Here is a 14475-nt window from a genome sequence, read left to right as displayed (position 1 = left end):
CGGCCCCGCCCCCCTCCCCCCAGCCCTCGCTCCTCACCCGCCGCCCCCCTCCGTGGCGCCTCCCGCTCCCCACCCCTGCCCCCCACCCCCCACCCCTGCCATAGAGTTCCAGACATATTTTCCGATCAAGCTTTTATTTTTTTAAAAGTCAAAACAGAACAAAACAAAAAATATAAAGAGACGGAGCATTTGCAGGGCTGCCTGGAGGCCAGGGTGGTGGGACTTGGGGTGATGGCCCCAGGGCAGGTGAGGGTTTAGGACTTAGCCCGACAGCGACATCATCACATCTGCTCTTCAGATCCCACCAAAGAGTCTCCTGCGCCCAGAGGGGTGTCGCCTGGACCCTTCCATCCTCGGTGCCCCCAGCCTTCCCCCCCACCACCCCCATCCCCACCTCAGGCTGCCAGCGCCTGGCCCCAGTCTCCGGGCCTGGTTTTCTTGCCCTCTGCCTCCTGCCGCACCCTGCTCCCCTCCCACCACCTACTCTCAGAGGCCTCTGAAGACCCCCGAGAAGGGGGCCACCCCTTTTAGTCTTCCAGTCTGCCTGGGGGAGTGCCCTTCTCCTAGCCTCGTCCCTGAGGACTGGTGGGGCTGGAGGAGGGATGGTCACCCCCATCTTCTCTGACAGAGGTTTCTGGGGTCCCTAGCCTCTTCAAGACAAGAAGAGGCGTTAGCTGGAGTTGCGGACAGCGTCGCTGGTATAGGAGGAGGGGTGAATAGGGATGGGGTCGGGGAGGGGCTGGGACTCCACTGGGGCCCTTTTTTCCAGCTGTCGGCAAGTTGGGCCCAGTCTCCTCCCCAGAGCCAGACCCCCGCCCCCTAGTCACTAGCAGAGGCCCCATCCTGCTCTCAGGCAGTGGGGAGGGGGCCCCCAAAGCCCAGGGCAAAGCCAGCAACAGTAGCAGCCTCCTCCCGTTTCCTGTGGAGGAGGGCATCTTGCCCGCCCTCCCTCTCTCTCTCTCCCTCCCTCCCCTCCCTCCAAGTCCACCGAAAACTGTAGATCCACCAGGCTAAACCGGCCTTGCCTCCCTCCTCCGTGCCCCTAGTCTGGTCTGCCCAAGGAGACTCCGCGGAGGACCAGGCAGGAGAAAGCCTGCGGCCTGCGGGGAGGGCCTGGGTCTGCAGGGGCCCTGGCCGCCGGGGCAGCACCGTCACCGGGTCTTTCTTCTTGCCCCCCTCCCAACTCCAGCCCTGGCCCCTTGCAGCCCCTCCTCCTGGCGGCCCCCATCTCTGCACGCCTGGGTCTCAGGGAAAGGACTTCCGTGGGCGGGAAGGGGACGAGGGCCTCCCGAGAGCAGCAGTGTCTGCTGAGGTGGGTGGATGGAGGCCGTGCTGGCCTACCAGGTGTTCGTACCAGGGCCCAACCAGCCTGGCCCATAGAGTGGGAAGCCGCCTGGGCAGGCCAGGATCCCCAGGCGGGGGAAGGATGGGAAGCGGCGTCTCTGAGGCCCTGAGACTTGCTGCAGCGGCAGGGGAGGCCGCTGCTCAGGGCTGATGCTCCTGCCAAGCCTCCCGCCGAGCCTCGGGCCTGCAGACACCCCATGCACTCTGCCGGGGTGGCGCTTGGCCGCCCTGGCTTCCAGGTAACAACAACACGACCCCCGGCCCCTCTGCCACCCTTGGTCTTCTTTTGCTCCCTGCTGCGTTTGCCCAGAGCCCACTCAGGAGGTCCCAGACCCCAGCCTCCAGGCCCTGTGCCTAGTCCTGTGGGCACAGAGGACCCTGGCAGAGGCGCTGGGGCAGGCCTCCCTCGGGGCCAGGGGACTCTGGGGGTGTGAGGACCCCCCACTTCCAGCACCCCTGTTCTTGCCCCTGTCTGCTCTCTGCGCCCCTGCTGCAGCCTGAGGTGGGACCCAGGCCCCTGAGAGCCTGAAGCAAGATTTCAGAAGCCCTCAGGCCTCCAAACTCCCCAGGTGAAGCCTCTTCAGCTTCTCCCCTAGGCAGGAATTGGGGCAGGGGGCCTCTGTCCTTGCAAAGCAGGAGGCCTGCCCGTTTGTACCCTGGGGCCTGGGCTCCCCTCTCCGTGCCGGCGGCCTCCTGGCACCCGGGTGGGGCTGTGGCCCTGGCTGGACCCCAGGCCCATCCCCCTCCACACTCCAGCTGCCAGCTCCAGGGCAGGGACTCGAAACCCCTTTCCTTTGAGCAGCCACCTCCACGGGCCCACTGGGGACCCCTCTCTCTCATCCCCAGGCTCCTCAGGACCCCAGGGAAGGAGGGTCTCCCACCCGAAGTCCCCCTGAGCCCCACCTGCCAGTGCTGGCGTCGGGCACTCCACACCGAGCGTGGGTGCCCACACCCACCGCCTCTTGTAGCCCACCCCCACCCCGCCCACCCCTTGATGCCGCGCGGGCCGCCCCGCGGGGCTCGGGGCTCGGCGGCGAGTACTGTGTTCTGTCCCCAGTGAAGCCCCATTTCTGTGGTCTGGCTGTGCGAGGAGCCGGGGCTGCCCCGCCGCCCGCCACCCCAGGCTTCCTGACTCCATTAGTCCAACACTTGTGAACCTCCGAGAAGTGCTGTGGTCTCAGCAACGCACCTGTTTTGTACATGATTGTGTAATTTAAAGGTGTATAAATACAGATATATATATATAAGTTGTGATTGTACAACTGTGGATAAAGTCCAGAACTGTGTCAACCTGGCTGGACGTGTGTCCTCTTGAGTCTTGTGTGTCTCTCAGGCTCTTGTGAGTTCTCTACAGCTGGAGTCCGTTGGGGAGGTGGTGCCCCAGGGTGCTATTCTGGGGGACCACCAAGGTGGGGGGCCCCCGGGGCCTGTCTGTGCAGGGAAGCTCACCCCAGATGCTCTCTGAGGCGCCAAGACTGTGGCCTTTAGAGTCCCAGGCACCTGGTGATGAGCACTGGCCAAGAGAGCTGGGGCATCTGGGGTCCCAGACTTAGGGTTCAAGGGTGAATTTGACTCCCAAGTAGGTTCAGTTTTTAAAGTGAAATTCTAAAAGTGACTGTGGAGGCCTGTGGCTCGTGGCCATCCACAGTCCCAGGCTCCCTGTAATATCAGTCACGCTGCACCTTTGCCTGACCTCGGACAGCATTTCTGTGTGGGACCCCTCCGGGGGCCGGACTGGGGCTCTGGGCCCCTAACTCCATCCCAGCTTCAGCTCCAGGCCCGGTCTCTGCTCCAGCCTTCCCCACTCCAGCCAGACCCCCTCTGGGGCAGGCAGGAGTCCCAGGTCTAGTCCCAGTCTGGCCATCGGTTCACGGTGTCCCAGTCACCAGCCTGGCCCTTACCCCTGTCTGGTTAGATGTCTCTCTGAGGCCCTTCTGGCCCCAACAGCCTGGCAGGGTCCCGACACAAAACCAGCCTTCAAGGTGTCATCGTTCTAGAGTCCCGTCACCCCCCCCCCCCCCCCCCGGCACTGCTCCCCCCCTGCCCCCGCACTGCTCCCCCCCTGCCCCTGCACTGCTCCCCCCCTGCCCCCGCACTGCTCCCCCCCCCCCCCCCCCCGCCCCCCACTGCTTTCCCCCAGCCTCAGGGCGTGCTCATTTGACCTGGGGACACTATCTGCTTCTCTCCCATATTCTTCATCCCCGGATCCACCTCCAGGGACACGCCCCTGGTTTGAGTCGAACAGAGAACTCTTCGGATAAAGGCACGAGTTAACCTCGAAGTATTTGGACAGGCTGTTCGGTGCGGAGCCCTGGAGGCGGGCTGCCCTGAAGAAGGTCAGGAGGAGGTCCCAGGCTAGATGGGGCTCTGACGGGCAGTGCGTGTGCAGGAGGAAGAGGCTTCTGGTGTTTGCTGCCGGCACACGGGGTGTCACCGGATGCGTGTGTGCCTCTGTGCCCCGTGGCAGATCCACCCAGCAGGGAGCGGCCCCCGCCCCCCCGCGGCGCGGGTGCCATTCTGGCGCAGCTCCAGCTCCCCACTCCTCGCCCTGATCCCCTCCCCGCTTCCCTCCGGCCCCAGCCTGCGATAGGAGGCGCTCCAGGCCCTGCTAGGGACCTGAGAGCAGGTGGCTCCAGGGACTCCGGTGGGGGCGGGGGGCGGGGGAAGGCTGGAGACAAAACCAGTTCAGCAAAGCCGAACTGGGTTCTGGCTGGGGTCCCAGCCCGCCCCCTCCCCAGTGGTGGGCAGACAGCAGGGGCCCAGCGAGGCACCGGCCTGGGGCAGGCCGCCCACCCCCGCCTCCTCAGGTGCAGTCCCAGCTGACATGCCAAGGTGCTGTTTGCTCACTGCCAGAAGGAAACGTTCTTCTGGAGACAATAAAATCGCTGAGGGTGCAAGGCGCAGCACAGGGCAGCGCTTAACCCTCTGTGGTCGAGGCGCCGCGGGTTGGCCCCCATCCGACTCCCGACTCCCTCCCGGGAAGCCAAGCCTTAAGGCGGTGAGGGCAGGGGCGGGAAGCAAGGGGGGGGGGCGGCGGGAGGCAAGGGGGGGGGCGGGGAGAGCCCTGTCCTTGTGGGCTCCGTCCGGGTTCTGCCACTGATCAGCCATGTGACTGGGAGCAAGTGCTTAACTGCTCTGAGCCTCAGTTTCCTCAGCTGCAAAGTTGCAGGTGGGGGTAACCTCACAGTTTCTGTTGAGAGTCCCTTGGACTGCAAGGAGATCCAACCAGTCCATCCTAAAGGAAATCAGCCCTGAACATTCATTGAAAGGACTGATGCTGAAGTCGAAGCTCCAGTACTTTGGCCACCTGATGCAAAGAGCTGACTCATTGGAAAAGACCCTGACGCTGGGAAAGATTGAAGGCAGGAGGAAAAGGGGACGACAGAGGATGAGATGGCTGGATAGCATCACCGACTCAATTTTGAACCAATCCTGGGAGATGGTGGAGGTCAGGGAAGCCTGGCGTGCTGCAGTCCGTGGGGTGGCAAAGAGTCAGGCACGACTGAGCAGCTAACAACGACAACAGACGGCAAAAAAGCAGTTGGAGCGCCTAGCCGGCCCTCAGAACACCTGAGCTGGATGAATAAACGTGAGGCGGCGTGTGAGGAAGTTGCATGCCTTTGCCCAAGAGAGAGGGTCCCTTCTCCCTCAGCTCACACACACTCAGACCCGCCCCCTCCCATCATGAGCTCTGGCCCCTGACACCCCACTCACAGGGCTCACAGCTTTAGTACCACTGAGGGCTCGAGAGAGGAACTGCCCACACGCCAGCCTCTCTTCCCCTGTTCACTGCAGGGCCGGCCTCCCACGAGGAGGGCTGAAGGCCCCCATCTCCCACTGCTTGGCTACCCATCCCAGAGCCCCCAGGTTAGCCCAGCAGCGGCCAGGCTGTGGGTCACCTCGCAGGAAGGGCAGCCCTCAGCCCTTCTGGGGGGAAGTCTTGACCCCCCGACAGAGCACAAGGACAGAAGGATGCCACCACCTCTCCAGTCCCATGGGAGACCCTCCTCAGCTCCAGTCCACCCCCCTTCCAGCTCCCCTTTCCAGCCCCTCCTTCCAGCCCACACCAGGCCAGGGGAGACAAGGGCCCCTCCAGCTCCTCGTGGGCCTTGAGGACTCACTGTCTTTCTCCCACTGCTTCTACCCATCAGCTGTCCCTTTCCTGTTTCCTAAGCATTGAGGCTCAGCTCAATGCCGCCTCCCCCAGGAAGCCTCCTTTGACCACCCCAGGTTCCTGTGACCACAATGACTTGAGTATGGATGGCCTCTGGGCTGTGCTTCACACTCACTGCAGACACTGGGACCACATCAGTTCCCTAGGATCTTTATTATCCATCCCCAGGGCACCCCTGGCTTCCCAACTCGGGGGTCCAGATGTCTCCTGGCACCACACCAGGCGAAGTGCTGGACGGGCAACAGAGGGCACTGGAGGGCAAGTGGCCTTGGCCAAGTCACTGCCATTCTGTCGGCTCTGCTCTGGAACGTCTCGGGTCAGAGGCTGCAACAGAGTGCAGGGCCCTTCCCTGGGGAGCCATGAGCACCAAGGACAGCCCTGCCTCCCTCCATCCTCCAGTGGACTGGCCGTGGAGCAGTCAGGCCCAAGCGGGAAGCACCGCCCCACCCTGGGGCTCTCTTCCCAGAGAGCTCACTGACATCTCTGGGAACAGTGGGCCATCCCCTCCCTGACCTTGAACTCTGGATGCCACAGACTGCCCTCTTTCCCAGCTCTGGGTCTGGCCAAAGCAGGGCAGGCAGGAGGGAGGTCTGGTGAGGGCACGTTTCAGGCCCGGGACCCGGCGCTCAGATGGGGTGCACGAACTGGTAGACCAGGCGCTGGGAGATGTCGGGCTTGCGGATGATGCCCTTCTTGTAATACTGGCGGATGGAGCGGCTCAGCTTGTCGTAGTTCATGGCGGGGCGGTTCTTGCGGATGCCCCACAGCCGGGCCACCTGCGCGGAGTCCTCGATTTTGAAGATGCCTGGGGCAGCAGGGGGCCCAGGGAGAGCCAGCGGAGCAGGAGGGAGAGAGACCAAGACCAGCAGATCAGCCTTGCAGAGTCAGGGGAGCCGGGGTCGCCCCAGGGCTGGGCCAGGCTGTGGGACCACAGCTGGGCTGAGGGTTAAATCAACGTGTGGGGAGGTGTAGCACGGGGCCCGGGAAGTGGGGGATCGTACTATGGACTCAGAGCGCCTGGGTGCAGGGTGAGCCTGTGGTGGGTGACTCGGGGCCTTGCCAGCACCGGCTCCTAAACAGTCCGCACTGAAGCCCTGTGGGGCTCCAGGCTGCCGACATGGCTCACTCCGCAAGGTCACCTGTGCGGTTTCCCAGCCTGCAAGACCTCTATGGGATTCTCGGCCACTTCGGCCCATGCAGCCATTTCTGGCAGGATGAATTGGTAAGAGACGGTTGAAAGAGTGGATTGGGAACCAAGCCCACCTGGGTTGGAATCCTGGCTCAGCCGTTTTCCAGCTTTAGAAGCTGAGACCCCCTTTTTCCGGTCAGTTAGAGGGGTTTGTGGTGACCACCGTCTTGGTGAGTGGTTACAGAAAGTCCTTGGAGTAGAGCCAGGAGGAAGGGGCTATTACTCACTAATATCCCCAGGGCTCCGTCTAAAGCACCTGGCAAAATCCAGGTCAGCACACCCTCTCCAGGCAGGCTTCCCAGATCACCCTGTGTTCCCTGATCTCCCTGTCCTCTATCGTGGGATGGTCTCCCTGAGGGACCGGCTCACTCTGTCTCAAATACACATACGAGATCACCACACCTCGTGTAGGAACTTCCCCACCCCTCCTAAGCCCTTTCCCATCCCGAGCTCTGCACTCAGCCCTGAGTCACTCCTCTCTGAGGTCCTCCTCAACCCAGGTACAGCTGGTCCCCTCGCAGCCAGATACGTTCTGCATACCAGCTCATTCCACTGCTGGTTTTCCTACAAGACTGTAGGTCCCTAGAGGATGGGGTGTCACTGAATCCTCCCCACAGCTCCAGGATGCTATGCTGCTGCTGCTGCTAAGTCACTTCAGTCGTGTCCGACTCTGTGCGACCCCATAGACGGCAGCCCACCAGGCTCCCCCGTCCCTGGGATTCTCCAGGCAAGAACACTGGAGTAGGTTGCCATTTCCTTCTCCAATGCATGAAAGTGAAAACTTAAAGTGAAGTTGCTCAGTCGTGTCCGACTCTTAGTGACCCCATGGACTGCAGCCTACCAGGCTCCTCCGTCCATGGGATTTTCCAGGCAAGAGTACTGGAGTGGGGTGCCATTGCCTTCTCCCCAGGACACTATAATCCTCCATAAATGTTGGCTGAGCAAGTGTGGAACCAGAGGAAGTGCTCAATGAAGGTTTGTTGGATGACTGAATCTAATCTGTTTCAAAAATACAAAGATTGGAGTCCGGGTACCCATAGCTACTAACAGCAGAATGGGACCTAGAACCCAGGTTTCTCGGCTCTGGGCCTTTTCCAAAACACACACCCGCACACCATCCAGCCCTGTGCTGGCCAGTGCAGTTACCACTAGCCACCTGTGGCTGTGAGTCCTTGAAAAGTAGCCAGTCTGAATTGAGATGCAGTGTAAGCGTGAAATACACACCAGATTTGAAAGACTTAATAAAACATCTCATTAATAATTTTATACCAATTATATGTTGAGATTAGAAGAACATATAATATTGGATTAGATAGACGTATTATTAAAATTAACTGTACCTGTTTTTAAGCATTTTAAACTGTGGCTACTTGAAAATCTAACACTGCCTGTGTGGTTTGCTCTGTATTTCTCATGGGACACCACCAGCTTCCTCAGTGCAGCTCTGATGTTTTGAGGGTAGAGACTGTGTCCCATTCTCTGGAGTTGTACGGCCCTGCTATGTCCCGGGCATGTGGCCGCTGGGGACCCTCAGCAGGCAGAGCCTGGCAGGGGACAGGTGTGGACACAGACTGCACAGACCCTGGGGTGGTTCAGGGTCCAGTGAGAGTGCGTGTGTGATATTCAAGGCAAAGGTGGGGGCGGGCGGCTGCAGCCCCCTGCCCAGCGCCTGGCAGGACCACAGCTCCCCCCGCATCTCACAGCCTCCTCGTCCTGACCCCACCACCACTCACCCTTCTCCTTGTTGAGCCACCGGATGAAGCGGCCGTAGCTGTGCGGCTTCAGCAGAAGCTCCTTGAGAAACTGCCAGAGGTGGATGGGCTGCCCGGAGCAGGACGAGTCCACCTCGCTGTCCGTCCAGCTCTCCTCACTGGTGGAGGCTGGGCAGTCAAGAGGTGATGGTGAGCGGGGAGCCCCAGTCCTCAGTGGCCACCACCCTGTCACCCCCCAGACCCAGAGCCCTGGCCGCGCGCCTCCCTGCCCTGCCGGACTCACCGCAGAAGTGAATCGCCCCCGGGGACGTCCTCTCTTTCATCCAGGCAGCTGCGGGGCAAGGAGGGGAAGTTGGGACCCCAGAGAGACGCCCCTCAAGGGAGGAGGAGGGTGTTTGGGTAGAACTGTGGGGTCACAGAAGCCCCACCCCACCCGCACCCCTCCCCTCAACCCCCGCCACCCCCCGCCCAGTGGCTCTCTCCCACCTGCCAATCTGGGAGACAGCTGCTTACAGAGCTGCTTCCTGGAAGAAAGTTTAGGATTTGGCAGCTGAGAGGGGCCTTCTGCGTGCTGCCCCTGGTTCAGAGAGGAGAGCGCAAGTCAAGCCCTGCCGGTCACCTGTGAAACGGGCCTGGGACACCCCTCACAGGTCTTGCACGGAAGCGTGGTGATGAGGTCTGCACGGTGTCCCACTCAGAACTCAGCATAACAAAAACACTCCCTGCCCTCTGGCTGCCAGCTCCCTGCACCCTTCCACCCCCACCGGCTTCCCACCTGCCTCCCTCCCCAGAAGAGGCAGTGGGAGGCGGAGGCAGTCGCCTTCTGCCCACGCCACCGCCCAGCTCTCAGCCTGCCACTGCCCACTGCTCTTGTCAGCCCCTGGCAAGTGGCCTGGGCTGGGGGCTGGACACTGGTCTCTGATCGGGCCATGAGAGTGGGACCTGTCCCTTCATTCATCCTGGGCCCCAAGGGGCAGGGCCATGACTCAGGGAGCAGGGGACACAGGTTTGATCCCTGGTTTGGGAAGATCCCACATGCCGCAGGGCTGCTCAGCTTGTGTATCACAGCTACTGAGCCTGCGTGCCCTCAAGCCTGTGCTCTGCAACAAGAAAAGCCGCAGCAGTGAGAAGTCCGTGCCCTGCAACGAAGAGTAGCCCCACTCGCCATGACTGGAGAAAGCCCACTGGCAGCAATGACAGCCCAGGGCAACAGCAAAAATTAATAAAAACAGATAAATTTTAAAAAAGGGAATTCCCTGGCTGTCCAGTGGTTAGAGCTCTGTGCTTTTGCTGCCAAGGGCCTGGGTTCAATCCCTGGTTAGGGAACTGAGATCCCAAAAGCCATGCAGTCACGCAAAAAAAAAAAAAAAAGATCAAAAATAGGTCTGCTGTACAAACAAAGAAGGGGAACAAGGTCCAATATACACTGTCCAATACAGAGCAGCGTGATACTCATATATTTGTGTTAGGAAAGGGTAGAAGTCACACTTACTCTTGCTTGTATACGCATAGACTTCCCTTGGCAAGGTACCCGAGAAACGGGCCACAGTGGTTGCCTCAAGGGAGGGGGATTCGGGGGCCAGGGGAGGGCTGAGGGAGGGGTACCCTCAAGGTATACTGTGGTTCACAACAGTTTGTTTTTTTAAAAAATTCTGTACATTTATTGCCTTATTTCTGCTTTAATGAACTACAACACAAAACAAACACAAAATTTTTACAAGGACAAGGAAGGAGGACTTCTGAGGATCCAGTGGCCTACATCCTCACAGTCTAAGTTATATTTTTAACTTGCTGCATGTTCTGTCCTGGGTTCTGTGGCCTTGATCAGGGTAGGCAGAGGGTCGGGGCTGGAGGACTCACCCAGAGTCCAGGGAGGCAGCGGTCACTGGGGCCGGGATTCAGAACGGAACCCAGGTGGGAACAAGGGGCTGCTTCCCCTGTAACCCGCGGGCAGGCATCCTGGCCTAACTTCTCCCCTGATGTCCCCGGCTTGGAGCCTGGGGGTGGGGTGGGGAGTGCTCCACCCACCTGATTTCCAGATGTCCAGATGGGCGTGCAGCACGTCCCCGCCAAGGGGCGAGCGCTGGCGGAACTGCTCCTCAGACATGGCACACAGCTCCTTGCCCCCCAGCTCCTGGAAGGCCTTGCCCACAGGAGGCAGCCGGTACTGGTGTTCCGTCCACAGCAGCCACTTCTGCACATTGCCAGGGCTCCAGTCCACAGGGTCTGAGCAAAAGACACTCTTTCAGCCCCGGAGTCTGCCTGAAGGCATTGCCCCCGGGGGCCCCTCTGCCCTGATGGAGCCCCCCGTGGGAAACTATGCTCTTCTGGAATGGCCTCCAGGCCAGACAGAGGCTTGAGGGGTTCTGTGGAGGGGATTACCCAAGAAGAGAGGGGATGAAGGGAAGGATCCAGGGCCCCAAAAGCAAACATGGCTCAGGGCAGGGGAGCCTGGAGCTTCTGCACCTCCTTCTCACCTGAACCTCAGCTCCTCCCAGACCCTTCCAGCCCCTCCAAAGGACCCTTTGGGGAGCCCCAGCCCTGGAGGGGAAATTGATACTATACCAGAGACACCCCAGATTCTTTCTTTCCCAGATTCCTCTTGCCTTCCTGAAACCCTCAAAGGACCAGAGAAAAACCCAACCAGGGATCGGCCCCACCCACCGCCTCCCATCGTGTTTCCCCGAGGAGGAAGCTAAGACACCAAGGGGGCTCCCTCCCCTCGTCCAGCACCTGACAAAGGGCTGGCTGTCAGGGTGCTGCTCAGCACACGTGCACCGAGTGGGCGAAGGGCAGGATGCAGGGTGCTCATGGGACCGAGGCCCGGAGGGGTGTCCCTGGCTGGGCTCCAGCCGTCTCCCTGGGGAGCTGCCCTGGGGTGAGCCCAGCAGGACGCTGGGGGGTGGTGGGCAGCTGCTGCCTGGACACAATGGGGCCTCCAAGTGAACGCCACGCTCTAAGCGGGTGACCTGCAGACCGACCTGCCCCCACCTAATAGACTCATTTTCCTCCCCAGGGTCAAAGCCATTTGTTTCTGTCCCTATTGTTCACAGGGCAGGGCCCTCCCCAGCCCAGGGTGGGAGCGGAGGCGCCGTGGGAAAACCTCTGGGGTGGGGGCTGGCTGCAGCGCTGGGCCACTGGGGGCAGGAGCCCTGAGCACAGGCTGCCTCAAGGGCAGCCCCAGCTGAGACTATTGTGGGGCAGGGGCTGGGCCCAGATGACTTTGGGGAGGAGGAGTCAGGCCTGAGGACTTTCCTATGTGGGAGGTTCAGACGCCAGGGCCTGAAGGCCAAGGAGACGCTTCAGACACACCCAAAGCTGGAGAGGCAACGGCGGGACGGGGATGGGGACCCAGCAGCCCCTCAACCGGCAGCATCAGCTCCGCAACCACACCCTCCCAGCCCCAGCAGACACACACACACAGCTCACCTCCTCAAGCCTGCATCCCCACCGGACCAGAGACACATTGATCTATTTATCTATGATCTGTTTCGTCACTGTAACGTCAGCTTAATGAACAGAGGAGCCTTTCTGCTGTGTCCACGCTGAATCCCACGTATAAGGGATAAGGGCTTATTAAGTGATTGTGTGTTGAGCATCTGTTAAGTCCAAGGAACTGGGGGTGTGTGTGTGTGCGTGGTCAGTTGCTTCAGTCGTGTCTAACTCTTTGTAACCCCATGGACTGTAACCTCCCAGGCTCCTCTGATGGGATTCTCCAAGCAAGAATACTGGAGTGGGTTGCCTTGCCCTCCTCTGGGGGATCTTCCCGACTCAGGGATCGAACTGGCATCTCCTGAGTTGGCAGGCAGATTCTTTGCTGCTGAGCCACAGGGGTAGCAGGAGCTAGTGACATAGCAGTGAACAAAATAAGTGAAAATCCCTGTCTTCAGGGCACGTACATTCCACCGAGGGAGACAGTCGGGGAACAAGTAAACATGCAGCATGTCGGACGGTAGGAGCCTCCAGGGAAACAGGGCAGGTCGGAGGAATAAGAGGTGGGGGTCTGGGCAGCAGTTTCAGTAGAAGGGTCAGGAAAGGCCTCATCGAGATGGTGCCATTTGAGTCAAGGCCTGAAGGAGGTGAGGGGTGAGCCAAGTAGATATTTGAGGGAAGAGCACTCCGGGTTGAGGAACTAGCGAGTGCAAAGGTCCTGAGGTGTGAGCGTATGGCAGAGGCAGGAGAGTCTGAAGCAGAACAGGCCGGGGGACCGTGGACTGACGTGTGAGAGGAGGTGGGCCAGATGGTGCAGAGCTCCTATTCATTCACCCGGAGCCTGCCACGTGGGGACGCCAGGCTGGCGTGGCCGGCGCGCAGAGAGGCTGGGAACCTGGGCTCCCAGGCTCGCCGCTGCTGCGTTAGGGGCTGGCCGCAAGTGGAGAAGCACCAGCATCTCTGGGGGTGACCATAGTGCGCCAGGCGGTGCCCACACCCCTCCCGGTGGCCTCCGCTGGCAGAGGAGGGGCTCACCTGCCGTGATGTTTAGCAGCTTGCAGGCCGTCTCGATGTCCTTGAGCACCTCGCCCACCACCATGGACTGCACCTGCTCCAGCGAGTGCTCCTCCAGGGTTAGCCCGCCCGGGGCCAGGTCCAGGCTGCCCCCCGGGGCTTGGCTGTCGATGACCGGGCACTGCTCGGGCTCGTCGGAGGGCTCCGCCCGTGTGCTGGCCCCAGGGCCCTTGGCCGCCCAGCTGCTGTCCTCAGGGTACAGCATGTCAAAGTAGGAGAGGTAGAAGGTGGGCAGGCCCTGCTCAGGGGTGGCAGGCGGGCTGGGGCTCCAGTCCCGCCGCTCGGGCTCCGCCCCCGCCGCGGCCGCCTTCTCCAGGCCTGTTCGCAGCGCGCTGTCCGGGGGCAGCAGGAGGCGGCCGGGCGGCCTGGGGCTCAGGCCCGGGCTGGCGCTGCCCATGCTCCTCGGGCTGGCGGCTGTGTCTGCAGAAGCAGAAGAGGAGGGAGAGTCAGGCCCCGGTTGCTTCCCTGTCCCCATGGGGGCCGCTAAGCTGGTTACGGAGATGAGGAGCCCAGTGGGTAGCGGCAGGGCCTGGGAGAGAGCCGGGGCTTCCGGGTCACTGGGCAGCTGAGACGGGGCTGGGCAGATGGGCCTTGTGGCTGGGAGGGGGGCTGTGCAGAGCTGCAAACAGACGGCTCCCTCACTCCCCAGGGAAGCCGCGGTGCTGGGAGCAGCGTATTTTTACACAAGTAACCTGTTTAAAACAATCTCCTGAGGTGCTTGATCTCATTCAGTCCTCACAAAGGAAGGCACAATTAGTTCCATTTGGCAGATGAGCAAACTGAGGCCTGGACAAGGCGACTGGCCCCCCACCCAGATCCCAGTCTGCTGTTCGGTTGAGGAAGCTCCTTCTATGGTGCTGGTGGTGGTTTGATTGCTAAGTCGTGTCCGCCTCCTGCGACCCCATGGACTATAGCCCCCCAGGCTCCTCCGTGCATGGGATTCTCCAGGCAAGAATACTGGAGTGGGTTGGCATTTCCTTCTCCAGGGGATCTTCCCTACCCAGGAATCAAACCTGGATCTCCTGCTCTGCAGGCAGAATCCTAATCTTTTCTGCTGGAGCAAAGCTTGTTTCCTTTTGTTCTGCCCTTGAAGAGGGTAGGGAAGGGAAAAGGTCACCATAATCTTCCACGGGCCAGGTGAAGACAGCAAGGAGCAAGTGCGGGTGTGGCAGGGAGAAGCCCCTTCCAGATCGGGTAGGCTGCCCCCTGCCCCTCGCACAGGGCCGGTTTTGTGAGTTCTGTCGTTCAGTCGTGTCTGACTCTGTGATGCCATGGACTGTAGCCCGCCAGGCTCCTCTGTCCATGGGATTCCCTACGCAGGAATACTGGAGTATTTTAACCCAGAGATTGAACCCGGGTCTCCTGCAGTGCAGGTGGACCCTTTACCCCTGGGCCACCAGGAAAGCCCCACAGGGTCATGTGGGGAGTATGGATAAACTCCCAGCCCAACGCTGCTGAGGTGGCCCCCCCAGCAGCACAGGTATGGGTGTGCGTGGCGCCACTCCGACTCAGGGCCAGGCTCCTGGTACCCGCCCCCCTCGTCCTGCCCT

The 14475-nt window shown here is 60.9% G+C and overlaps 1 protein-coding gene across 1 annotated transcript; it reads right to left on the bottom strand.

The window, feature by feature from the left end:
• Positions 1 to 6144: 6144 nt before the first annotated feature.
• Positions 6145 to 13322, bottom strand: SPDEF (SAM pointed domain containing ETS transcription factor). The gene is made up of 5 exons (XM_052649540.1): positions 12887 to 13322; positions 10448 to 10645; positions 8703 to 8750; positions 8441 to 8587; positions 6145 to 6323 (listed from the first exon to the last, which is right to left on the bottom strand). Exons 1-5 carry the CDS (start codon positions 13320 to 13322, stop codon positions 6145 to 6147), a joined length of 1008 nt encoding a protein of 335 aa, XP_052505500.1.
• Positions 13323 to 14475: the final 1153 nt, after the last annotated feature.

The sequence above is a fragment of the Budorcas taxicolor genome, chromosome 11, assembly GCF_023091745.1.
Source record: "Budorcas taxicolor isolate Tak-1 chromosome 11, Takin1.1, whole genome shotgun sequence".
NCBI lineage: Eukaryota > Metazoa > Chordata > Mammalia > Artiodactyla > Bovidae > Budorcas > Budorcas taxicolor.
This window is presented reverse-complemented; position numbering and strand designations above follow the sequence as displayed.

Coding starts and splice junctions, on each gene's coding strand:
- SPDEF (XM_052649540.1), bottom strand. CDS start 13,322: ATGGGCAGCGCCAGCCCGGGCCTGAGCCCCAGGCCGCCCGGCCGCCTC. Junction 8,588..8,702: donor GGGGGCGATTCACTTCTGCG/GTGAGTCCGGCA, acceptor TTGACTGCCCAG/CCTCCACCAGTGAGGAGAGC. Junction 6,324..8,440: donor GTGGCTCAACAAGGAGAAGG/GTGAGTGGTGGT, acceptor CTGCTGCCCCAG/GCATCTTCAAAATCGAGGAC.